Source organism: Myxine glutinosa, chromosome 13 (assembly GCF_964187855.1).
Source record: "Myxine glutinosa chromosome 13, kmMyxGlut1.1, whole genome shotgun sequence".
NCBI lineage: Eukaryota > Metazoa > Chordata > Myxini > Myxiniformes > Myxinidae > Myxine > Myxine glutinosa.
The window spans coordinates 86482660-86509889 of NC_136273.1; the positions used below are offsets into that span (position 1 = coordinate 86482660).

Here is a 27230-nt window from a genome sequence, read left to right on the forward strand (position 1 = left end):
AGTCGATGTCCCAAAAACAGAACTTTTATATTCGATGTCCCATAAACAGCCATTTTATATCCGATATCCCATAAAGAGCCATTTTATATTCGATGTCCCATAAAGAGCCATTTTATATTCGATGTCCCATAAAGAGCCATTTTATAGTCGATGTCCCATAAACAGCCATTTTATATTCGATGTCCCATGAACAGGCATTTGATATTCGATATCCAATAAACAGCCATTTTATATTCGATGTCCCATAAACAGCCATTTTATATTCAATGTCCCATAAACAGCCATTTTATATTCGATATCTCATAAACAGCCATTTTATATTCGATATCTCATAAACAGCCATTTTATATTCGACGTCTCATGAACAGCCATTTTATATTCGACGTCTCATGAACAGCCATTTTATATTCGATATCTCATAAACAGCCATTTTATATTCGATGTCCCATAAACAGCCATTTGATATTCGATATCCAATAAACAGCCATTTTATATTCGATGTCCCATGAACAGGCATTTGATATTCGATATCCAATAAACAGCCATTTTATATTCGATGTCCCATAAACAGCCATTTTATATTCAATGTCCCATAAACAGCCATTTTATATTCGATATCCAATAAACAGCCATTTTATATTCGATGTCCCATAAACAGCCATTTTATATTCGATGTCACATAAACAGCCATTTTATATTCGATGTCCCATGAACAGGCATTTTATAGTCGATACCGGTATCCCATAAACAGACATTTTATATTCGATGTCCCATGAACAGCCATTTTATATTCGATACCGGTATCCCATAAACAGCCATTTTATAGTCGATGTCCCATAAACAGCCATTTTATATTCGATGTCCCATAAACAGCCATTTTATATTCGATGTCCCATAAACAGCCATTTTATATTCGATGTCCCATAAACAGCCATTTTATTTCGATGTCCCATAAACAGCCATTTTATATTCGATGTCCCATAAACAGCCATTTTATATTCGATACCGGTATCCCATAAACAGCCATTTTATAGTCGATGTCCCATAAACAGCCATTTTATATTCGATGTCCCATAAACAGCCATTTTATATTCGATGTCCCATAAACAGCCATTTTATAGTCGATGTCCCATAAACAGCCATTTTATATTCGATGTCCCATGAACAGCCATTTTATATTCGATACCGGTATCCCATAAACAGCCATTTTATAGTCGATGTCCCATAAACAGCCATTTTATATTCGATGTCCCATAAACAGCCATTTTATATTCGATGTCCCATAAACAGCCATTTTATAGTCGATGTCCCATAAACAGACATTTTATATTCGATGTCCCATGAACAGCCATTTTATATTCGATACCGGTATCCCATAAACAGCCATTTTATCGTCGATGTCCCATAAACAGCCATTTTATATTCGATGTCCCATAAACAGCCATTTTATAGTCGATGTCCCATAAACAGCCATTTTATATTCGATGTCCCATAAACAGTCATTTTATATTCGATGTCCCATAAACAGACATTTTATAGTCGATGTCCCATAAACAGACATTTTATAGTCGATGTCCCATAAACAGAACTTTTATATTCGATGTCCCATAAACAGCCATTTTATATCCGATATCCCATAAAGAGCCATTTTATATTCGATGTCCCATAAAGAGCCATTTTATATTCGATGTCCCATAAAGAGCCATTTTATAGTCGATGTCCCATAAACAGCCATTTTATATTCGATGTCCCATGAACAGGCATTTGATATTCGATATCCAATAAACAGCCATTTTATATTCGATGTCCCATAAACAGCCATTTTATATTCAATGTCCCATAAACAGCCATTTTATATTCGATATCTCATAAACAGCCATTTTATATTCGATATCTCATAAACAGCCATTTTATATTCGACGTCTCATGAACAGCCATTTTATATTCGACGTCTCATGAACAGCCATTTTATATTCGATATCTCATAAACAGCCATTTTATATTCGATGTCCCATAAACAGCCATTTGATATTCGATATCCAATAAACAGCCATTTTATATTCGATGTCCCATGAACAGGCATTTGATATTCGATATCCAATAAACAGCCATTTTATATTCGATGTCCCATAAACAGCCATTTTATATTCAATGTCCCATAAACAGCCATTTTATATTCGATATCCAATAAACAGCCATTTTATATTCGATGTCCCATAAACAGCCATTTTATATTCGATGTCACATAAACAGCCATTTTATATTCGATGTCCCATGAACAGGCATTTTATAGTCGATACCGGTATCCCATAAACAGACATTTTATATTCGATACCGGTATCCCATAAACAGCCATTTTATAGTCGATGTCCCATAAACAGCCATTTTATATTCGATGTCCCATAAACAGCCATTTTATATTCGATGTCCCATAAACAGCCATTTTATATTCGATGTCCCATAAACAGCCATTTTATTTCGATGTCCCATAAACAGCCATTTTATATTCGATGTCCCATAAACAGCCATTTTATATTCGATACCGGTATCCCATAAACAGCCATTTTATAGTCGATGTCCCATAAACAGCCATTTTATATTCGATGTCCCATAAACAGCCATTTTATATTCGATGTCCCATAAACAGCCATTTTATAGTCGATGTCCCATAAACAGCCATTTTATATTCGATGTCCCATGAACAGCCATTTTATATTCGATACCGGTATCCCATAAACAGCCATTTTATAGTCGATGTCCCATAAACAGCCATTTTATATTCGATGTCCCATAAACAGCCATTTTATATTCGATGTCCCATAAACAGCCATTTTATAGTCGATGTCCCATAAACAGACATTTTATATTCGATGTCCCATGAACAGCCATTTTATATTCGATACCGGTATCCCATAAACAGCCATTTTATCGTCGATGTCCCATAAACAGCCATTTTATATTCGATGTCCCATAAACAGCCATTTTATAGTCGATGTCCCATAAACAGCCATTTTATATTCGATGTCCCATAAACAGCCATTTTATATTCGATGTCCCATAAACAGCCATTTTATATTTGATGTCCCATAAACACATTTTATATTCGATGTCCCATAAACAGCCATTTTATATTCGATATCCCATAAACAGACATTTTATATTCGATGTCCCATAATATTCGATATCCCATCATATCCGCCACCAAAGCGCGACCTGCAACACCTCCCTCTAGTGGTCCTCATGATACCCCATACCAGGTGCCTGTGAGAAACCACCTCGGACCCCCCTGGAGGTCTTAACCACCACCAGGGTCCGGCGACCCTCGCTCGGGCGATGGACAAGGGACGCCACACTCCACCATTCCCCCTGTGGGACCTGGGACGTACCCATGGTCGGACCCCACATCCAAATTTCACCAGCGCAGCCCCCCAGCTGGCTGGCATACCCAATTTCTAAGTGGGGCAATTTCCCACTAGGCCGACACCAATGACGTCTCCTGATCCGAATTCCGCAGTCCGGGGACCAATTCCCTCCAAGGCTGTGCCAAATTAAATTCCCATTTAAATTTAATGTTGAAAATTTTGGCCTCTTGTGCCCAACCGCAGCTGCAGGTTACAACCCCTTCTTCGGGGTTTTCTGCCCCTCCCTGCAGCTGTTCCAAATTCACTATGGGGATCGCCTCTTCCGAGGCTCTATCTCCCGACTCCTCCATGTCCAAGTCCAGCTCGGGGCCAAAACACTCCCGCCCCCCCTGCTGGGTATTCAATTTCGGAGTCTCTCGTGCCCAATCGTGGTTCGTGGTGAGGGTCCCCTTGGTCACTTTAATCTCGTCCTGGGGGTATTCGATGGACCAACTCACCTCATCTCCCAGATTCTGTTGGACCCGAGCAATCTCCTCCTCGATGATATTGTCCAAAGGGCTCAGCCGCTCCTGTGTCAAATCATTCACATTCCCAATCAATTGTGGCCCCAACAGGTCTTTACTACTAACCACCCGGTCTGGTTCTGTTACACGGGCCTCCATTATTTTTACCTCATGCTCCAAATCACCGCACTGGTGATGCACAAATTCCAATTCCTCCCCCTGCTGATGCATTCTGGCATCCACGCCGATCCAACAGCCTTCCCGATCCTCATTTAATAAACATTCCCCATTTACTTCCGAACATTCCCTCTCCTGTGCCCCAACTGCACCAGCCTGGGCCTCACCCTCCTCAACTTCCAACGCCATCTCCTCCCGTTTTGAATCAACTTGTAATGCCCATTCCTTCTCCTGTGCCCCCAATTTGATTATCTATTCTCCCCTCTATTTTATCAATTCGTTCCCCCATTTCCTGTTATTTCCTCCATTTTTCCTTCTAATAGTTCATTCATCTCCCGTATTTAATTCCCTTGGTCACTCATTCGTTTAATTCCTTCAATTTTTCCCTCCAACCGATCACTCATGCCCTTCATTTCTTCACTTTGGGCATTCATTTTATCAGTTATTCCCCTCATTTTCCCCTTAAATCCTTTCATTTGTTCATCCATTTTATTAGTTTGGGCATCAATTTTCCCCCCAATTGTTCCATTAATATTTGTATCCAGACCTGGTCGGGCATCGCACCCGTTCCCAGCGCCCAAGGCTCCGTCATTGGGGAGTTGGGTGGACAAACGCTCGGGACGGGGGAGGTTCCAATCCTATCCTCAAATCCTTCTATCCCTGGATCGCTTCCGAGCTCCTCAGAGCCCTCCATCCGCTCGGCCATTTCATTCAAGTGGGCCATAACGTGCTCACCGGCGGTTTTCCCACGCGCGCCTAATTTTACCTCCGACAAAAAGAAAAGTTAAATTTAGTGACGCGCTGTCTTGCGCTCTTCCCGACACCAATCGACAAAAAAAAAAATTGAAACCCTGGTACTACAATCGATTCTCTCCTCGAGAGAGAGAAAACGATTATTAATTTTGTATTCCGAAAACTTTTGTATCCCTTGGACACCGAATGTCCACCGGGTTTGAATCCCAAACTCCTGACATCAGTTGTCGTTGGTGTCAGAAAGTTAGTATCCCACTCCTCGACACCAGTTGCCGTGTGTCTCCCCTGCAGTGAACACCGCAGTGTGACGGGTGGCCAACCGAGCTTTAACTCTGAGGCATATACTCAACTATGGCGGTAGTGACGCGCGGGGGTAGTGGAGGACAGCGAGAGCTTACCTGTACAGCCGGACGCGACGCTGGTTTTCCAAACCACAAACAAATAAACGGACAAGACAAGGAATTGAAAGTCAACGATTAAAGGGTTTAATAAAAATCGATGCAATACAAGAAAAAAAAAAACAATGACACTAAATTCCTAACCAAGGGACCCTCCATGCGGACTCAAATACAGACACAGGGAGGAATAAATGAAAGTAAAATTATGGTGTGTAGTGTTTGCTTGGTATTCAGCTTGGCGTCCTTGACCGTCCCGGGCCGTCACCGGTCTTGCGTCCCTGCGCGGGAAAACACGTGTTGACGCGAAGTCACGTTCACCGCCTGCCGCCGACATGAAGCGAACAGGCCAGAGCTCCTCCCACGTCCTTCTCGCTCGGCTGCACCGAGATGCGACTGTCCCAAACTTCCCAGGTGCACATGACTCGAAACGCAGCCGTCAAGAGCCAACACCAAGGAGAGGAAAGAGAAGGATGCGTCAGCTCACAATGAAGTACAGGACAGAAGAGAGTAAATCTGACTGTACGCGATGGAAGCCAAGACCAAGACAGTGTATAAACTGTGAGACAGCTTGTCACTAACCCAGCACGAAAGAGCGAATGCGAAACGTACTGTCCGTAATAAATGTCAGAACCAAGAACATATAAACGGTGACCGCTTGCGAAGAAAGCCACGAACCAAGAGAGCGAAAATGGCGAGACGTGTCCTTTTTGTCCCTGGTGCTCGAACATTCTCTGATGACGTCACACACGCTCCAATCAACAAGCGCCACCCGCTCACCCAACATTGCTTTCCCTATCGTTCTTCAGGGCGTGGCCTCACGGCCACTTCTTGGTGCCCCTTGAGATGACTCAGCTGGGTGGCGTCAGTGGTAGTGTTCGGATCCGGCCGGCGATTATGTTATTTAATTGTAGGCGGTGATCACATGGCTGGTGATGGAAGTGTCATAAGGAACAAAGGGGAAACCACAGAGGCAACTACACATAGGGAATCTACCCTTATACCCAACTAATTAGCATAGCTCCACCCCTCGCATGGAGACAAATATACACTTGCGTGACATCCGGCCCTACTTAGTTACAGGAAGGTTTCTTCTTCTTCGTGACATTCAGAGCACACGACCCTATACAATCCTACCTGATCTAAGATATTCCAATGCCTACCCCTATAAACATAACAATACCTTTAGTCGGTGTGGTATCGTGCTTTATTCTACCAGGTGAGCGCCCAGGGGTGTTGCCCCTATTTTTATTATCGATCCGAAAACTCTCAAGTAATAGAGTGGGGGTAGAGCGACTTGAGACTCAATAAAGCTCCACCAGAACGATCTACAAATTGTGTACCGTACATACAAATGGCAAGAATTTCACCAACCCACGTGTACCATTGTGAGATTGGGTCAAACCCGAGATGTTGTGAGCAAAAATGCTCAGCACCAGACCATATTTTCGTTCCAGGTAACCATTGGGTATGGATCTCGTGCCCTCACCGACAATTGTCCAGTAGCAATGCTGGTTTTGGTGCTGCAGAGCCTCTGTGGACTGTTCATCGATGCGGTGGCGTGCGGAGCAATTATAGCCCAGCTTGCGATGCCGTGGCGCAGGGCACGCTGCGTGCGCTGGAGTCACTATGCGGTCGTGGCACCGAGGGACGACCACCTGGTTCTGCTGCTGCGCTTTGTGGACCATCGGCGGAGCGCACTCCTGGGTGCGCGGATAAGCTGTCGCCTCATTCACATTGCGCACACCACTCAAGGACATACAGTTGTGCTGAACCAGGAGGTACGACATTGTCAATTTTGTGCATCAATCCACATACAGCGCATGCCAACATTCATGAATAACCAAGTGGGAATACTGCTAATCCATTCATAAATAACCAAGTGGGAATACTGCCAATACATTCAAGAATAACCAAGTGGGAATACTGCTAATCCATTCATGAATAACCAAGTGGGAATACTGCTAATCCATTCATGAATAACCAAGTGGGAATACTGCCAATACATTCATGAATAACCAAGTGGGAATACTGCTAATCCATCCATTCATGAATAACCAAGTGGGAATACTGCCAATACATTCATGAATAACCAAGTGGGAATACTGCTAATCCATCCATTCATGAATAACCAAGTGGGAATACTGCCAATACATTCATGAATAACCAAGTGGGAATACTGCTCATCCATTCATGAATAACCAAGTGGGAATACTGCCAATACATTCATGAATAACCAAGTGGGAATACTGCTAATCCATCCATTCATGAATAACCAAGTGGGAATACTGCCAATACATTCATGAATAACCAAGTGGGAATACTGCTAATCCATCCATTCATGAATAACCAAGTGGGAATACTGCCAATACATTCATGAATAACCAAGTGGGAATACTGCTAATCCATTCATGAATAACCAAGTGGGAATACTGCTAATACATCCATTCATGAATAACCAAGTGGGAATACTGCTAATCCATCCATTCATGAATAACCAAGTGGGAATACTGCCAATCCATTCATGTATAACCAAGTGGGAATACTGCGAATCCATTCATGTTTAACCAAGTGGGAATACTGCTAATCCATTCATGAATAACCAAGTGGGAATACTGCTAATCCATTCATGAATAACCAAGTGGGAATGTTGGAACCCATCTGTGGATCGGTCCCATCGGCCGATGGGTCTGACCCGTTTGCGGATCCGCAGATGGGCGACCCATCTGTGGATGCACGAGAAATGACAATGCAGACCCATCGGCCGATGGGTCTGCGCCATCTGCGGATGTGTTGTTCACCTTGAAGGAATGTGTATGCATCAATGGTGGATGAGTATGTTTATTTGAACCTAAAAATAAGCAATTGATGTCATAAATGTTTATAAAGCAGTCCGTGACATGTGGTTTGTCGATAACCGTTTGTCGATAAGATAAAAATACTGTTACTGTCGCGGTTAAGATGTTATATTGACCGAGCGGTGGTGTATTACCGCGACCTAACACTAACAGTTCCCCCGATTCTTCCCCAACTCACCCGATTCACCCCAAACTTTGGCCGTATCGCACCGCAGCTGCCCAATCTGGAAAACTCTAAAACGACCGAATGCAAAGAGGAAAAGGAATAAGACGAGAAGACGGACAGAAGAGTAATTGGATTTATTATACACACAAGCAAAAAGAAAGCAGTCACGTTTATTTACAGACGAGATTAGATACACAGTGCAACGCTAGCTTACCTACAGTCTTAATTAACCCAGGGACAGAACAAACAAAAGACAGACTCACGTACGCAAATGGATGGAAATTGCAGGCAGGAATGACAGGAGGTGGGTGGCTGGAGGAAGGCCCGGAGCTGGTTGGAGTTTGATCCCGCACGGGACGTCGGGCTGGACCTCGACGGCCGCCGATGCCACCGATGCCACCGATCCTGTCGTGTGCGCGGGGTAGCGGGTCGGAGCTGCTTGGTGGAGCCAAGCCAACGCTGCTGGTGGGGGGTCTGGCGTGACGGGTTCTCTCGCGTGACGGGTTCTCTCTCTTACTAACTCCAGGACTATTTGTAAGTCCAACTCTTCCTCACCACCGACAACTCAACACAACCCCTCCACTCTACGCAAACACTGACCACCACTGACGACCAACCCAGCTCTGACCAAAAAAACCACACACTCCGCTCTTGTCGTAGCTCATCCCGTCAAAGCTCATCTCCTTTGGACACGCCCTGCCTTGGGTTATATATGCCCCGCCCCTCAACCTTTGCGAACCTCCCCGATCGCTCTTCCTCCGCCCTCTCTAGCCAAACCCCTGGCTCATGGTTGGTCGAGTGGGGCTGGCTCACTCCTCCCCTCTATGACGAGGTGGAGACACGCCTTTCTTCTCCGACCCTGCCTCGTGGTCAATGGCGGTAATTGGAGCGGAGGTAGTTTCTAATCGACAAAAAGGGGGAATGGAGGTTTTGGGAATGGGAATGAAGGGAATCTATCTCTTTCACTTGGTGCAATGGAGTACTTCTATTAATGGGAGACACAGCCTTACCCTAAAACACAGAATAAGATATAACTATTGAACAGGGGTATTCTATGATTGGCTGTGGTGTGGATGCTTTATGGACTAATTATGGGATGCCCTTTGACCTTTACACATCTCCGGAGGCAGGAGGCGCAGAATAAACAATAATAATAATTCACACAATCAAAAAAATATACAGTCCTCATATCCGCAACAATACGATAAAAGACGCTCCATTTAAAAACGCTGGTCTACTTCGCTGGTGGCACTGGCAGACTCAGCTCTCCATTGTTTATATTAAAGCGTGGCGTTACGCGCGCTGCTTGTGAGCAAGGAGGAAGCGGACAAGCGGTAACATATAAACGTCTTTATTGTAAGAGCACACTGGAACACTGAACTGCTCCGGGCTGGTCGCCCGGTGTATATCATGAGGCCACGCCTACCCCTCGGGCGTGGCCACCGCCCACTTGGTGCGTGGAATGATGTCACCACGCCAGTGGGCTTTTGTGTCCGCCACACGCGCCCCCCCAGAATTCCCGCGCACCTGGAGGGCCAGTTTGCGGGGCAGACGAATGACCCGGCCGAAGCGCCCCCTGGCGATCGGCGGCGTCCGGGGTGCAGGGATGCCAGGTGGGATGCCCCTGGCTGCCCCTGGGATGGGTGCAGGACCGGGGGGCGGCGTGGCGGCGGGGCTGGGCGGTGCCGGGGGTCCGCCCGCAGGAGGGCGGCCCCGACGTGGGGGTCGGGCCACTGGCGGTGGATGGTCCACATCGAGGTGGGCCGGCTTGAGGCGGTCTACCGAAACGCGGTCAGGAGTACCGCCGATGCCCAGGGTGAAGTGCTTCGCCCCGGTCTCCAGCACGCGGAAAGGCCCGTCGTACGGGGGCCGCAGTGGTGTCCGATGGGCATCGTGGCGGACGAAGACGTACTCCGCCGTGCGAAGCTCCGGGGCGACGTGCGTCGGTGGGTGCCCGTGGCATGCCGTTGGCACCGGGGCGAACCTCTGGGCGGTCTCTTGCAGAGCGGAGCGCTGTTGTGCCGCGGACCATGGTGCCGTGGAGTCGGGGAGGAACTCGCCCGGCACCCGCAGCGGTTGCCCGAAGACCAACTCCGCCGCGGATGCGCGCAGGTCCTCCTTGGGCGCCGTCCGGAGGCCCAGCAGGACCCAGGGGAGCCTGTCGACCCAGCCGCCGTCGCGGAGGGTGGCCCGGAGCGCGGCCTTCAATGAGCGGTGAAATCGCTCACACAGGCCGTTAGCCTGGGGGTGGTAGGCCGTGGTTCGGTGCAGCCGGACCCCGAGCCCCTGCGCAACCGCCCCCCAGAGCTCCGAGGTGAACTGGGGGCCGCGGTCGGATGAGATGTCTGAGGGGGCGCCGAACCGGGCGACCCAGGTGGCGATGAAAGCCTGCGCGACATCGGCCGCCGTTGTCGACGCCAAGGGCACGGCCTCCGGCCACCGGGTGGTGCGGTCCACCATGGTGAGGACGTAGGTGAAACCCCGCGAGGGGGGCAGAGGTCCCACCAGGTCCACATGGACGTGGTCAAACCGGCGTTCGGGCACCGTGAACGGGGCCAACGGGGCCTGGGTGTGCCGGTGCACCTTGGCGCGCTGGCACGCGAGGCACGTCCTGGCCCAGCCGCGGACGGCCTTCCGGAGGCCATGCCAGACGAACTTGTCGGCGATCAGCCTTTGGGAGGCCCTCGCGCCCGGGTGGGACAGGCCGTGGATGGCGTCAAACACCTGGCGCTGCCAGCCCGCGGGCACGATGGGGCGAGGACGCCCGAGGGAGACGTCGCACAAGAGGGCCGCGCCCGCGCCGTCGAACGGCACCTCGGTGACGCGGAGGCCCGTGACGGCGGTCCGCAAGGCCTGGACGTCGGGGTCAGCGGCCTGGTCCGCTGCCATCCGGGCATAGTCGATGCCGAGGTGGACTGCGTGGGCGACGGCCCGGGAAAGGCAATCCGCCACCGGGTTGTCCTTCCCCGCGACGTGCTGGATGTCCGTCGTGTACTCGGACACGGCCGAGAGGTGACGCTGCTGCCGGGCCGACCACGGCTCGGTGACCTTGCCCATCGCGAAGATCAGCGGCTTGTGGTCGACGAAGGCAGTGAACGCCCGGCCCTCGAGCAGATGGCGGAAGTGCCTGACCGCCAAGTGAAGTCCGAGCAACTCGCGGTCGAAGGTACTGTAACGGCGTTCGGGCGGGCGAAGTTGCCGGCTAAAGAACGCCAGCGGTTGCCAAGCTCCACGCACCCATTGCTCGTGCACCGCGCCCACCGCGTAGTCCGAGGCATCGGTGGTGAGGGCGATCGGTGCATCGGGCGCCGGGTGAGCGAGCATGGTGGCGTTAGCCAAGGCGAGCTTCGCGCCCGTGAACGCCGTGTCCATCTGCTCGGTCCAGGTAACGTCGCCTTTGCCCGGCTTACCTCAGAGAGCTTCGTGCAGGGGGCGCAGGAGCTGGGCGATACGGGGCAGGAACCGATGGTAAAAGTTCACCATGCCCAGGAACTCCTGCAGCCCTCTGATCGTGCGGGGGCGCGGAAACCCCTTCACCGCCTCCACCTTGGCCGGCAGGGGGACGGCTCCGTGCCTGGTGACACGGTGCCCCAGAAAATCGATTGTGGCGGCGCCGAACCGGCACTTTGCGGGGTTCACAATCAGGCCATGCTGGCCCAGGCGTTCGAAGAGCGTGCGGAGGTGGCGTAGGTGCTCTTCGCGGGACGCGCTGGCGACGAGGATATCGTCCAGGTAGACGTAGACAAAATCCAAGTCGCGCAGGACGCTGTCCATCAGTCGCTGGAACGCCTGAGCCGCATTCTTCAGACTGAAGGGCATGCGCAGGAACTCGAAGAGTCCGAATGGCGTGATGACCGCCGTCTTCGGGACGTCCTCCGGCCTGACGGGGACCTGATGGTAGCCGCGTATGAGATCCACCTTCGAGAAGAAGGACCTGCCCGCCAAACGGGCGGAAAAGTCCTGAATGTGGGGGACGGGGTAGCGGTCGGGAGTCGTGGCGTCATTGAGACGGCGATAGTCCCCGCACGGTCGCCATCCCCCGCCGGGCTTCGGCACGATGTGCAGCGGCGACGCCCAAGCGCTCTCTGAGCGCCGAACGATGCCGAGTCACTCCAGGGTAGCGAACACCGCTTTTGCCACCGCCAGCTTCGTCGGCTCGAGGCGGCGTGCCCGGGCGTAGACCGGTGGCCCGACGGTGGGGATGTGATGGGCCACCCCGTGCTTGACGGCCCCCGCCGAGAAGGTGGGCCGCGTGAGGGCCGGGAAGCCGGCGAGGAGGCGGGTGAATGCGTCCGCTGCCGGAAGCGTACAGACCAACGTGGCCGGAACCGAATCGTTCGGCAAGCCGCTTGGCAAGCCGCTCGTTGAGCTGGGCAACGCACAAGCGAGCGAGCTGAACGTCTCGGCCTGGACAAGCCGTCTGCGCTTGACGTCGACCAGGAGCCCATTAGCGCACAGGAAGTCCGCGCCAAGCAGTGCCATGGGCACGTCGGCGGTGACGAACGTCCATCGGAAAACCTGCCCTCCAAACCGCAGAGAGAGGCAGCGTTTTCCGTACGTACGGATGGTCGTCCCGTTCGCGGCAAGCAGCGCCGGGCCCCCACCCGCGGCGTGCTTGTCTGACGTGCCGGCGGGAATGACACTCACCTGCGCTCCCGTGTCGCACAGGTAACGGCGCCCGGAGAAGGTGTCCGTTATGAACAGCAGGCTGCTCGAACGGCCGGCGCTCATCGCCACTATTGAGCGCCGGCCCGGGCGTTTCCCGACCCGTTGAAGGAGCACGGCGGATGACACCGCCGAGCTTCGTGGCCGAACCTGGCGTGGAACCAGAACCAGGTGGTGGAGCTGGAGGAGCGCGGCTGGCTCCGCCAGGCCGGTGGAGTTGGCGGGTTTCCCCGCGGTGGCGGTTTTCGCCGCGGCGGTGGGCGGGGCGTGGCGGCGTTCACGAGGTGCGTATCAGCATGCTGTTGAACATCAGCGTGCTGTAGAAGCTGATGCTGTGGAACATGCTGCTGAACATCAGCGTCGAGGGCCGTGACGGCCACGCCGACGCTCGCCCGCGTGTCCGAAGCGGCGAAGTACCTGTCCGCCTCGGCTGCCAATGCTCGGGTTTCCGTTAGCTCGGTCCCGGCCAACGCGAGGCGAACCTGCGCTGGAAGTTGGCGCCGGAAAAGCGCCCGGAATAGCGAACCGGGGGCTTCGTCGCCCAACAGTGACAGCATATGGTCCATTCGGACCAACGGGCGCGTCTCACCAAGCTCGGGGAGATCCAGGAGGCGGTCGGCCCGTGCGTCGTCCGTGAGGCCGAACGTGGCTAGGAGTAGCCGCTTGAGTGCCTCGTACTTGTGGCCGTCCGGTGGGTGGCGAAGGACGGACACAACTCGAGCGGCCGTGCCGGGCCCGAGGGAGGCGACGACATGGCAGTAGCGCAGGTCGTCGTTGGTGAGGCGCCGAAGCTGAAATTGGGCTTCGGCTTGAACGAACCAGACTTCGGCCTGGGCCTCCCAAAATTCGGGAAATTTAATCGCCATTGCCTTGTCGTTGGCCATTGCAATGGCGTCGTGTTCGGAAGGATCGCTACGGCAGATCCAACGTCGAGGGTCACCAGTAAAGCGCGGCGTTACGCGCGCTGCTTGTGAGCAAGGAGGAAGCGGACAAGCGGTAACATATAAACGTCTTTATTGTAAGAGCACACTGTAACACTGAACTGCTCCGGGCTGGTCGCCCGGTGTATATCATGAGGCCACGCCTACCCCTCGGGCGTGGCCACCGCCCACTTGGTGCGTGGAATGATGTCACCACGCCAGTGGGCTTTTGTGTCCGCCACAATATAGCAATTCCTGGCATGCCTTAATCACCCCAAAGCTAAAGATGAAGGTGTGGCTTCGTTATCGGGGCATTGTCAATTATATAAACACAATAACGCATTATGTGAATTCTATGAGGCCCTATGTGATTCTATGAGGCCCTATGTGATTCTATGAGGCCCTATGTGATTCCATGAGGCCTTCAGCGATGGGTCTGACCCGTTTGCGGATCCACAGATGGGTCAGACCCATCGGCCGATGGGACCGATCCACAGATGGGTTCCAACAGGAATATTGCCAATCCATTCATGTATAACCAAGTGGGAATACTGCTAATCCATTCATGTATAACCAAGTGGGAATACTGCGAATCCATTCATGTATAACCAAGTGGGAATACTGATAATCCATTCATGAATAACCAAGTGGGAATACTGCGAATCCATTCATGTTTAACCAAGTGGGAATACTGCGAATCCATTCATGTATAACCAAGTGGGAATACTGCGAATCCATTCATGTATAACCAAGTGGGAATACTGCGAATCCATTCATGAATAACCAAGTGGGAATACTGCGAATCCATTCATGTTTAACCAAGTGGGAATACTGCGAATCCATTCATGTATAACCAAGTGTGAATACTGCGAATCCATTCATGTTTAATCAAGTGGGAATACTGCGAATCCATTCATGTATAACCAAGTGGGAATACTGTGAATCCATTCATGTATAACCAAGTGGGAATACTGCGAATCCATTCATGTATAACCAAGTGGGAATACTGCGAATCCATTCATGAATAACCAAGTGGGAATACTGCGAATCCATTCATGTTTAACCAAGTGGGAATACTGCGAATCCATTCATGTATAACCAAGTGGGAATACTGCAAATCCATTCATGTATAACCAAGTGGGAATACTGCGAATCCATTCATGTATAACCAAGTGGGAATACTGCGAATCCATTCATGAATAACCAAGTGGGAATACTGCGAATCCATTCATGTATAACCAAGTGGGAATACTGCGAATCCATTCATGTATAACCAAGTGGGAATACTGCGAATCCATTCATGATTAACCAAGTGGGAATACTGCGAATCCATTCATGTATAACCAAGTGGGAATACTGCGAATCCATTCATGAATAGCCAAGTGGGAATACTGCGAATCCATTCATGGATAACCAAGTGGGAATACTGCGAATCCATTCATGAATAACCAAGTGGGAATACTGCGAATCCATTCATGTATAACCAAGTGGGAATACTGCGAATCCATTCATGAATAGCCAAGTGGGAATACTGCGAATCCATTCATGGATAACCAAGTGGGAATACTGCGAATCCATTCATGAATAACCAAGTGGGAATACTGCGAATCCATTCATGGATAACCAAGTGGGAATACTGCGAATCCATTCATGATTAACCAAGTGGGAATACTGCGAATCCATTCATGTATAACCAAGTGGGAATACTGCGAATCCATTCATGAATAACCAAGTGGGAATACTGCGAATCCATTCATGAATAACCAAGTGGGAATACTGCGAATCCATTCATGTATAACCAAGTGGGAATACTGCCAATCCATTCATGTATAACCAAGTGGGAATACTGCCAATCCATTCATGTATAACTATTCAAATATTGTATTCATGAATATTTGTGTATATTGCATTGTGGGTCTATTCGGCAAAATAAAAGCAAAAAGAAGTTTAATTTCCTGTTATTATTATCTTTTGTAGACTATAATCAAAGAAAGACAACTTGGATAACAAATCTGAGATAAAACTTGGTTTCCGTTTAACGCACGCTTGAGGCGATACCAGAACACAATGAAGAAGAGGAAACTCAGTAACCTTAGTTTCTCGAACGCTCTCAAAAGTTTCTTCTTCATTTCGATTCCGGTATATATTTGCGTCAAAGAAATAACGTGAAAAAATTTAATTGGTTGGAATTTCAGTTTTGGTGAAACATTACTTGAAAAGCCTAATAAATTGATCAGTTCAACAAGTGATTTACAAGGAAATAAATGACGAATTTGTTCTTGTTCTGTCCGGTGGTTATACCAGGTGGTGGAGTTCGTGGTGGATTCCAGCGCCGAGGTACCGTTCGTTGCCGCCCCCTTCACTGCCATGCACGTGATTGATGGGCGGAGCCCCCTGCGTACCCTGACGTCCTCACGGCTCCGTGCGTCGCACTTTGAGCTGATTGTCCTGCTGGATAGCACCAGTGAAACGAGCAGCGACACCTGCCAGGTACGTGCTCTACATACATCAGGGCCTGGCTTCCTTCAGAAAGTATTCACACCCCTCGACGTTTTTCTCATTTTGTTGTGTTGCAGCCTGAATTTAAAAGGGATTAAATTGAGATATTTTTTGCCAATAATCTACACAATACACCATAATGTCAAAGTGGAAGTTTTTAGAAGAAATTTTGACAAATTAATTAAAATGAAAAGCTGAAACGTCTTGAGTCAATAAGTATTCAAATTCAACCCCCTTTGCTATGACCAAACACACCAAATTGAGCTCAGGTGCATTCAATTTCCTTTACCATCCTTTACATGCCTCCACAACTTGATTGGAGTCCACCTGTGGCAAATTCAATTAATCGGACAAGATTTAGAAAGGAACACACCTTTCTACACAAGGTCCCACAGTTGGCAGTGCATGTCAGAGCAGAAACTCCACCATGAAGTCCAAGGAACTGTCTGCAGAACTCTGAGATAGAATTTTGAGGTGGCATAGATCTGGGGAAGGGGACAAAACAATTTCTCGAGTGTTGAAAGTTCCCAAGAGCCAAGTGAGTTCCATCATTAGGAAATTGAAAGAATATGGAAGTAAACGGACTCTTCCTCAAGCTATTTAGGGTATTTTGTGATGATCAGTGACAAAATATTTAAATTTAATCCATTTTAAATTCAGGCTTTGACATAACAAAATGTGAAAAAGTCAAGGGGTGTGAATACTTTTAGAAGGCACTGTAGACACCATGATCTTGAAATCTGCATTCAAAAGAGATATCGGTCTCCAACTTTTATATCCTTGAAATCCCCTTTCTTTCGGAGCATCACCAACAATGATTCGGACCACGAGAGTGGCACCCTGCCAGAGCTCCAGATAGCATTCCAAACATTCAAAAGGGGGCCCTTGATTTCTGGTAGAAACACCTGATGAACTGTGTTTGGAAAGCCATCCTTCCCTGGTGCTGCTTGGCCTCTTTAAGGCCTCAATAACCCTTTCTAACTCCTTCGGTGTAAATGTGTAATTTTCCTAACTACCATTCACACGAGCAGTACAATGTGACACCAGATCTTCCCTGTCCACTGCAGACACCTCCTGAAATCCCCAATTATCCCATCAACTACCAAAGGGTTAGTCTGAAAGAAGCCCAAACTGTCACACATGCATGATGGCTGCACATGACGTTTTGTCAACTTGCGGAAAGAGGGAGTGGAACACTGTTCACATTTTCCCGATGAAGCGAAAAGGTTTTAAAAACAATGTGGTCTCCGAAAATAGGCAGCAATGCTCCTCTTAACTTATGAGATTTCATGCCACACGTCAAATCCATTTTCAACTGGAGGGCATACAGTCGTTGAAGCCTCTGGGACAACCGGACAAACTACTGTCTCTCCCTCCGCATCTTGGTCCTCCCCAAGCCCACCAGCAAACTTTTCAGCCGGATCTTAAAGCCATTCCACAAATAGGAAATGTCATCATATTCTGGAATTAATAAAGTCCATAAACAAATTTGTTCCCTCATAACATTGTATGGCCAGGGGAGTTCAAAAAGTGTAGCGTTGCACTTCCAATGACCCTCCACCCTGGGAACACTGACGAGTAACAAGAGATCCCTACAATACTACAATGGTCAGAAAACGAATTCCAGACCTGATGAAAACCATGACTTCAATTTGTTTAGAAATAAAAAGGGAGTCCAGTCGTGACCACACAGAATTCCCATTACCTATCCACGTATGGCCAGAGCTAATCGGATGCAACGTGCAAAAAGAGTCCCAAAGGTACCAGAGGGATCTCTCTCCAGAACCTCCAACAACAGATTGAAATCACCACCCAGGATGACAGAACGCTCAGTACGTCGGCATGATCAAATTATTTTTAAACATTCTACCTGCTTCCTCGATTTCTGAGGGAAAAGGACATTGGTTTCTTATAAGACGAAACCTTAGATCACGCAGGTCAACGTCAGCCATACATATTCTACCTGGTAATTGCTTCCGCATTCCCCATAGTCTGTGGCAGCTTATCAGAAAACGAATCCCAACATCATCATTCCTGTTTTGATTACCCTGGAAAAATGGGGAAGTCCCAACCTTGCTTTAGTAAGAGATGGATAACTCATCCGAGCTGGTAAAAAGCACTCCTGCAGAAAGGCTACATCGAAACCAGATGCGTTGATTTCCTTGAAAATCACATCCCTCCTGTCCGGACGACAAATGCTGCGGACATTAACTGACAACATTTTCAAGTGCGTCATCCAAAGCACTGTTCAAGGGTGAGCGATCAGCGTTTCTCAATTTCCCTTATTTTCCCATTCTTTCCCTCGCCTCTTTATCTTCCGCTTCGCATGTTGAACGACAACAACCTCTTTGGACCTTCCGTCCCACTCCAAGTCTGCCTCCATACTCCCTTCTCATGGAGCACCCATGCCCTTTGTACGAATCCAGTCCACACCCACCTCAACATCCTTTGAAATTACACACTCTTTCATATATATGACGCCACCAGCCCTGAAGTACGAGCTTTCCAACCTCCCTCTCTGACCGCATCACTCTTGGTAATGGATCCCCCGTGCCCAACCTTGCTTCTCTCCATATTGTCCTTATCACCTTTCCCTCCCTTCTCTCCATCACCCTCAATCAGAGCACCTGAGCCCAACGGACTTACAACTCTTGCAGGTTGGGGTTCAGCTTCAGCTTTAGATCCCACGGCTGGAGTAGCATGCGAGTCCTCAAGTTAAACAGGCAAAACAGCACCTGAAGCTGTAGCTTCGCAAGCACTTAATAGCCCCAACCCTCACCTGATGGACCTTTGGCAGTCGGGGAGTCGCCTGCACTCACAGTACTCCAAAGAAATTCACGCATTCTCTTGATTCTACAGGCATAGGACTGTGGACAAAAACGGTAGAGGTGCTCCAAGCTACCGCAAAGATTACATTTCAGACTCTGTGCACATGCGTTCCCCAGATGCTCAGAGGGGCCACACCTATAACACTAAGGGTTTTTTGCTCCTGCCTGCCCTCTGCTTGGTCCCGGCTCTGCTCCTGGCTTCACCTACCTGGCTCCTTCGTTTCCTCGGGCCCGCTCTCGTGGGTTGGGACCATTGTTTCACCTCCTCAACCTTGGCCTCGTCTCGTCTCTCTGCTCCTGCCTGGCATGGCTCTGCGGTACTCCGCCGCAAGGCTCCTTCTGCTCAATACCCGCTCCACTCCATCATGCATCTCTGCCATCAAATCAAATGGACTCCTCCGACGACCCAGGTACATTCACCGTGGCTCCGGTCGTAAGTTTGTTTATTTGCAATCAGGTCACTCCATCCCCGTCCTCTGGTCGGCTCAGCGCACTCTCACTCTTCGTCCCAGCGCACCTGGTCACAGCAACGCACACGATCGCACCTCCTGCCTACGAACCCTGGCTAAATCACCTGAATTCATCCCTGCTGTTCAAAACAACATCAAGCTCACCCTGTTCAACACCCGGTCCCTCAACAACAAATGCCTCATCCTGAACGAATACATCCTGGATAACAAACTGGACTTTCTCTGTCTCACCGAAACCTGGCAACAACCTCTGGACTACTACACACTCAACCTCACCACACCCAATGGATATTCCTACGTCAATAAACCACGCTCGGAGGGCCGAGGTGGTGGAATTGCCGTTATCCACCGTCAAGACATCAAGACCAACCTCATCTCCATCTCATCTGCTCCATCATTTGAACACCTGGCTTTTAAACTCTCTGGTCGCACGCAGTCAGTCATGGCTGTCGTCTACCGCCCTCCCAAACCACACCCATCATTCCTGTCTGACTTCTACTTTCTGACCCAGCTATGTTCCCTCTCCCCCTCAATCCTCCTCCTTGGTGATTTCAATATCCACATGGACTCCACTGACTCCACAATAACCACTGACTTCACTGATTTACTCACCTGCTTTAACCTCACTCAACATGTCGACTTTCCTACCCATATCCATGGTCACATTTTGGACCTTGTCTGCTCCACTGGATTAAATTTGCACCATCTCTCTGGCTCCGACCTCACCCTCTCTGACCACTTAGCCATCACTCTGACCATCAACATCCCCGCCCCAACACCAAGGCATTATCGCACTATCAACTTCCGTAAGCTAAACGCTCTTTCACCTACCTCATTCTCATCCACCCTCTCTGAAAAAATGTCCACTTCTCCCTTCATTGACCTCCACACCCCTTCCGACCTCACTGACTACTACAACCACACTCTCTCCTCCTGCCTTGACCAGCTTGCGCCTGTAAAAACCAAAACAGTTTCTTTCACCCATTCTGCTCCCTGGTTTACCCCTGAACTCCGCCTGATGAAAACTCGTGCTCGCCAACTTGAAAGACTCCGCAATAAAACGGGTCTCACAGTTCACTCCCAAGCCTACAAGGACCACCTACAACACTACAAAGATGCCCTCTCCCGCACCCGCTCCGCCTACTACTCTCAAATTATCCACTCTGGCTCCGGAAACCCAAAAGCACTCTTCTCGACAATAAACAAACTCCTCCACCCCCTGAACACCACCACCCAGTCAATCACAGTAGACAACTGCATCTCCTTCCTCTCTTTCTTCCAACGCAAAATTGACAACATCTACAACAGCTTGACCACCGCCGCACCCGCTCCCCCTCCAACCACCTGCCCCCCCTTGTCCTGCCATCCCCTGTCTCGGTTCTCCCCAATCTCCCTACTGACCTCTCTGAACTCCTCATAGGAATGAAAACTGCCACCTGCACTTTTGACCCCATCCCCTCCAGCTTTGTCAAGGCCTCCCTCCCTGCTCTCTCTCCACTTATCATTGCAACAATAAACTCCTCCCTGTCTACAGGCATCGTCCCACCTTCCCTCAAAATTGCTGCTGTTACCCCCATTCTAAAAAAACCTGGTCTAAACCCTGACACCCTAAACAACTTCAGACCCATCTCCAACCTACCCTTTCTGTCAAAAGTTTTGGAACGCGCTGTAGCCACTCAACTCAAACATCATCTCTCTGCCAATAACCTGTATGAAACATTCCAATCCGGATTCCGCTCCAACCACAGTACTGAAACTGCTCTCCTCAAAATCACCAACGACCTTCTCCTCTCCTCTGACGCTGGCAACCTCAACATTCTCGTCCTCCTCGACCTCAGCGCTGCCTTTGACACCATCGATCACACCATCCTCCTCACCCGACTTAAATCCACCTTTAACGTTACCGGCACTGCCCTCTCTTGGATTAAATCATACCTCTCTGACAGACGCCAGTTCATCTCCATCAATAACTGCAAATCCCCCACTGCTCCCCTCCCCCAAGGTGTCCCCCAAGGTTCAGTTCTTGGCCCCCTCCTCTTCATCCTTTACCTGTCCCCCCTCGGTCACTTAATCCGCCGTCATGGTCTCCAATTCCACTGCTTCGCCGATGACATCCAGCTTTTCATCTCCACCAAGTCCGTCTCCACCGACACCCACTCTATCCTGACAAACTGCATCACTGAAATAAAATCCTGGCTTCAAATCAACTTCCTCAAGCTTAACTGTGATAAATCTGAAATAATCATCATTGGCCCAAAAACGCTCACAAAATCCACCCATAACTTTGCCCTCAACATCGACGGTATCCCAGTATCCACCTCCCCTCACATCCGGAATCTTGGCGTCATCTTTGACCAAACCCTTTCCTTCGACAAATACACTAAACAGATCACAAAGTCAGCCTTCTTTCACCTGAAAAACATTGCCCGTCTCCGCTCATCCCTCTCCTCCACGGCTGCAGAAACCCTCATCCACGCCTTCATCACCTCCCGTCTGGACTACTGCAATAGCCTCCTCTATGGTTCACCCTCAAAAATCACCAATAAACTCCAATACATTCAGAACTCCGCTGCCCGTCTACTCACCCATTCCCGGACCCGTGACCACATCGCCCCCGTCCTTTACAAGCTTCACTGGCTCCCCATCCCCCAGAGAATCCAGTACAAAATCCTCCTCTTGACATACAAAGCCCTCCATAACCTGGCCCCATCCTACCTGGCTGACCTCCTCTCCAGACACACTCCCACCCGCAACCTCCGCTCTGCTGGTACCAACCTCCTGACCCCCTCCATCCGGACCAAATTCAGATCCTGGGGGGACAGGTCCTTCTCCATCGCTGCTCCCACCCTCTGGAACTCACTACCTCACACCATCAGAGACTCCTCCTCACTCACCACATTCAAAACATCACTCAAGACCCACCTGTTCAGCACTGCATTCAACATTCAACCCACAGCATTTAACCCCTGACTATCTCTTCTCCTTCTCCCTCCTTTTGCTTTAAATATTTCCCTATTGATTCTTGTCTTTTTGCAATTGTTGTTGTCATGTATTGTTATGCATTATGTTTTCCACTCTGTCAAAGCGCCTTTGGGCTTCTGGAAAAGCGCTATACAAAATAAATGAATTATTATTATTATTATTATTTTCCATGCCCATGCCACATGGTCTGTACTACCACAACGGTTACACGATTTCACCTGTCCTGGATAATATATAAATACACGAAACGGTCCAATGTTGATTTTGCCTGGAAGATGCTTCAAACCACCAGGTGACGTATTATCACCTTCACGGTTCTTGCTCCCGTTGGCATGCAACGCATTCACCACCGGGCCTCGCACCTTGAAAAGGCGACTCAACCTTGTGATAATATCTTCACTTTTCACGACCTCACAGTACATTTGAATCTTAATACTGATCACACCCTTTTCTGATAATGCCACCGCTAGAGACGATTCAGCGGTTGTGTGTTCTTCCTCTCTGCCCAAATCTCCCAAAAGTGGGTCTCACTAGGGTAGTTAGTCAAAATAATTTCAAATATCTTACCGCCAGGCAAAGCGAAAATTGCATCCAATTGGGAAAACCTAAAACCCAATGCTCATTGGATTACGAGTTTGCTAAACGAGTGACGATCCATTGTAAAATCCTCGCACACTTCAAGGCAGGCGCACAGCATTCCGACGCTGCACCCGTGTAGTGGCTGCAACGATCCCGGCTGCATTCCTCCCACGCTGGTTCGGTACACTCGCAGTGAACAGTGAACACAGGTATATTTTGAGGGATGGAATGATGAGACACCACCTGCTGCTAGTTACCAAGCAGACCGGTGGGCAGACGTGCTACTGCAGATGCATCATTTGCCTGTAGACCGACAGTAAATTCATGCCTGGCTCCTTCCAAACTCGGAGTGATTGCAGTATCAACTGCAGACTGCCTCTCTTGAACATCTGACTGGACCGAATCACCCCCCAAAGGAGGTGCAGAAGCTGGAGAAACACCACCATCAGCTTTCAATGGAAACGGGGGATGCAGATACCCACCTTGACAGAAGATGACGATGGTCCCCCTACCGAATCCAAGAACGGAACGAGAAGATCGATAACACGTGCGGTTTGTTCCAGGTTCCTCTAACATTTCATTATTTCCAAGTGTTCCGGAAGCAGAGAATCACCTTCCTCCAAGTTGCCATCAACAGTGCCCACAGTAGTCACGACAGCACTGGCAGACTTCATAGCACCAGCAACAGTAGTCGTAATGGCATCATCATCAGTTGTCGTTGTAGTAGTAGTAGTCGTAGTATAAGCAGCATCAACCACGGGAGCAACACCTGAAACAGCAACATCATACTTCTCCTCACAGTATTCCGAAGAATCCGTCAAAGGTAAAGGCACGGTAATACCTGCCAGGAGGACCCTGGCCATGGTTGATGGAGATGGGGAGGAGCTAGGCAGAGTACGTCCATGCCAAATACTTCCTGTATTTCATTCTGTATTTCTCCCTTTTTCTCAATAACTTCAAACTAAATCTTTCTTGAATGTAAAGTTTGTAAACGATTCTGCCTTCCTCTTTTAAAAGTATTTTAAACATTTTAAAATACTCCACTTTCAGTCTCCTCGTCAGAAATGCACCGTGTTTCTCTTCTTCACCACGGTCTATCACGCTCTTTTTCTTCAGAAAGATTATTTTTTTTCCTTCCAACCGTTCCTTTTGTTCTGTTGCATCCTCATCTGTTCTGTATTCTTCTTCTTCAATGAAGAGTTAATAGAACACAATACCTCGCACAGTGTTGAGGTATAACTGAGGAGAATAGAACCATGTTCCACACCTTGAGTTCAAGAGATAACAATATTTAATGATGAACCAATATCACAGCGCTGTGGAGGGTGTAAGAGCCATACCATTCACAATTGAACAGCATGGCCACATACACTCCTAGAAAATTGGCATCCCAGAGTTTCTTTATATACACAAAATTATACAAAAAATCTCCGCTGAAAAATGAGCACGGACAAAGGAAAACTGGCTCGACATCTCCCACCGCGACCCTATCTTCTTTGGCATGAGCACAAGAGCACCGTGACATTCTCAAAACTTATATTCCATGCTGGCTTTTGGTCAAGGACAGACAGACGCGTTTTCACGAGGGGGTCTAACAGAGCAAGCAGTTTCACTATCTTTCTACATTCCTTGGCACAGTTGGAAAATATAGCATAGTTAAAAAGCAAGAGGGAACATAGTAAGCTTAATCCTTTTCACAAAGCAACCATTATTAAATGCAAACCACAATTACATAAGGCACAATAAAAGGCATGACCTCGACATTCCCCCATTTGGTCTCTACGAGACTACGTATCACAGAGACCAGGCCACATCGGCTTTATTTGCAAAGCAAAAGAGAATAGTGTTATATGTGGCCACATCGGGCTTTATTGAGTGTTGTATGTGTGTCCTCCCAAGGGCATGCCACGCACATAAAGTACCCCGCATGCACGCTTGAAAGGTGTGTCATGTTGTGCGTGTTTGGAACATGAAGGTCCAGAACATGAAGATCTATTAACTTTTCAGATCCGCAACGAAGGCGCCTGGTCCGGCCAAGGATGTTGCCCGGGGGGGTCTAACAGCCCACCCTTGGAGCAGCGTAGGTGCGGCTGAAATCCCCCCCAATCGAAGGGCTCCCCGTCCTCGCACAGACCCGGTCCTTGCCGATCTTCGAAGTTAATCGACGTCCATGCTGTTGTTCTGAGGAATACATAATGTAATTAATATCTTGTGTCACGTGTTCCTGGTCAGAGTACAGAGCATTACAATTCAAAGTAAAGAGAGAGACTTCCTTTTGTGTCAAAGACGTTCATGGACGCATAATCAGCTTGTGGAACCAGAGTATCAGTGTCAGGTCCTTTGGCAGCCAGACCCAGCGTTGCAGTCAGATCCATAGTCGAATCAAGCGGAGATGTGCAGCTGTGTGCTTATAATACATAAGAAGCATTAGCCAATTCCCGCAGGGGATTTACAACAAAATCATCACAATAAATCAAATAAATCAACAGTCTTCTGATGCGCCGGTCACATCGGCATCGCCCAGGGGCTCGTTCAGGTCGACGGCCTCGGCGGTCAAGATCATGGTCTTCCGACGGCGGTTTCTTCATCGTCCATCCTGAAAAATACTTTCTTACACACACCATGATCAAATTCCTAGCCCCCCGTCCCACCAATTGGCATTTAGTTACCTTATCTCTCAGATGGTTGGCTTATTCATAGCCGCATTTCCTGTGTCGTGTCTGGAAATTCAAATGCCATATTTACTTTCACCAATTTCCGAAAATACCTTCCTTTTAATCATCTTCCCTACATCTAATAATACATGATTTACCAACCATTTCCCCCCCAACCATAATCGGTCAATGGAAATAATCGGTATTCTCCCCTTCAAAATTTCACTGTTATCCTATCAATACCTGGACATTTTTTCCCTTCCTTCCTAGATACGCGAATTTCACACCAGTATAAACCCACTGGAAAAATTATCTGAAAAATAACGAAATCGTCTCCAAGTTCTCTAGCTAATCTCCATCCGCAATCACCAACTTTACCCTCCTGTGCATTTTGCCTTAGGTTTTAGAACCTAGAGTCTACCAAAACAACAACAACTAGCCTCCCAAAGCCATTTCCCTGCAAGAGCGGGGGTTAGCCTTGCGGTCCCCATGACAATCTTCTTCATTTTGCTCTATCACCTCCCTTTGAGCAATAATTCAATTGATGTGATTCCCACGTACCTGGTGGAGTTCTGTTCACCTGGTCTGCAGAGCCGTGATCCAATCTTCACCAGCCCCCAATCACCTCCTCGATTGGGGTCATTCTGCATGTAGCAATCTAACGCAACGTTATTAAACGAAATTCACAACTTTACATTCATTGGTCCCCCCAGTGCAAGCCAACCCCTTGTATCACCTTCTTATCACAAAAACAACAGTCCATAACTAACCACTTTCCTTTATTTCCTGTCTTTTCCATTAACTTTTTACAACCTTTTCCTCTACTTCCTCAACAATTCCCAACAAAGTCACCTGTCATTGACAAATAATCCATCTGATTCGACTTTCCAATCCAATCATCTTTGCACTTTCCACGACCTTCTTCACACTTCCTCCCAAACCTTTCCTTCAGACACAACCCACATGAGTTATGAATACAATTTCCCCTTTCAGGCACGTGTCTAGCCACTCACAAAGTGTCCACAAGACAACGTCACCATATTTCACACCTCGGACCAGCCTGGGGTCCATCGAGAGATGCATCCTCAGGTTAAAATCACCTCAGCTCTTGAGAGCTCAATTTTGTTCCATGGCCTATTCTGACCCATCTTGGCCCACCACCACCTCTACCTTCTGCCAAGCAAGAGGCAGGAGCATCATTACTCCCTCTTCCCTCTGCCCACCATAACTGGCAGACAGACAATGGCGAGCCACAAGCCCCAATGTTCTTAAACAGACAGATTCAACAACATCCAATAAGTGAATTCATTTTCCCAGAACTCATTCCCCTTTCCAACCAACATTTACACCTAAGCTTTAGGAACATGCCTTGTTCCAGGTGTGTGCGCATCCACATCCTTAAATTGGCCGACCCCCATT

General features: G+C 48.7%; 1 protein-coding gene across 1 annotated transcript in view; it reads left to right on the top strand.

Annotated features, from left to right (window-relative positions):
• LOC137438394 (ATP-sensitive inward rectifier potassium channel 1) overlaps window positions 1-27230 on the top strand; it is a 118562-nt gene that overhangs the window by 78907 nt on the left and 12425 nt on the right. The window contains exons 4-5 of the mRNA XM_078767743.1: window positions 6648-6971; window positions 16104-16289. Coding sequence (XP_078623869.1) covers window positions 6648-6971; window positions 16104-16289 — 510 coding nt within the window. The remainder of the gene's footprint in view (window positions 1-6647; window positions 6972-16103; window positions 16290-27230) is intronic.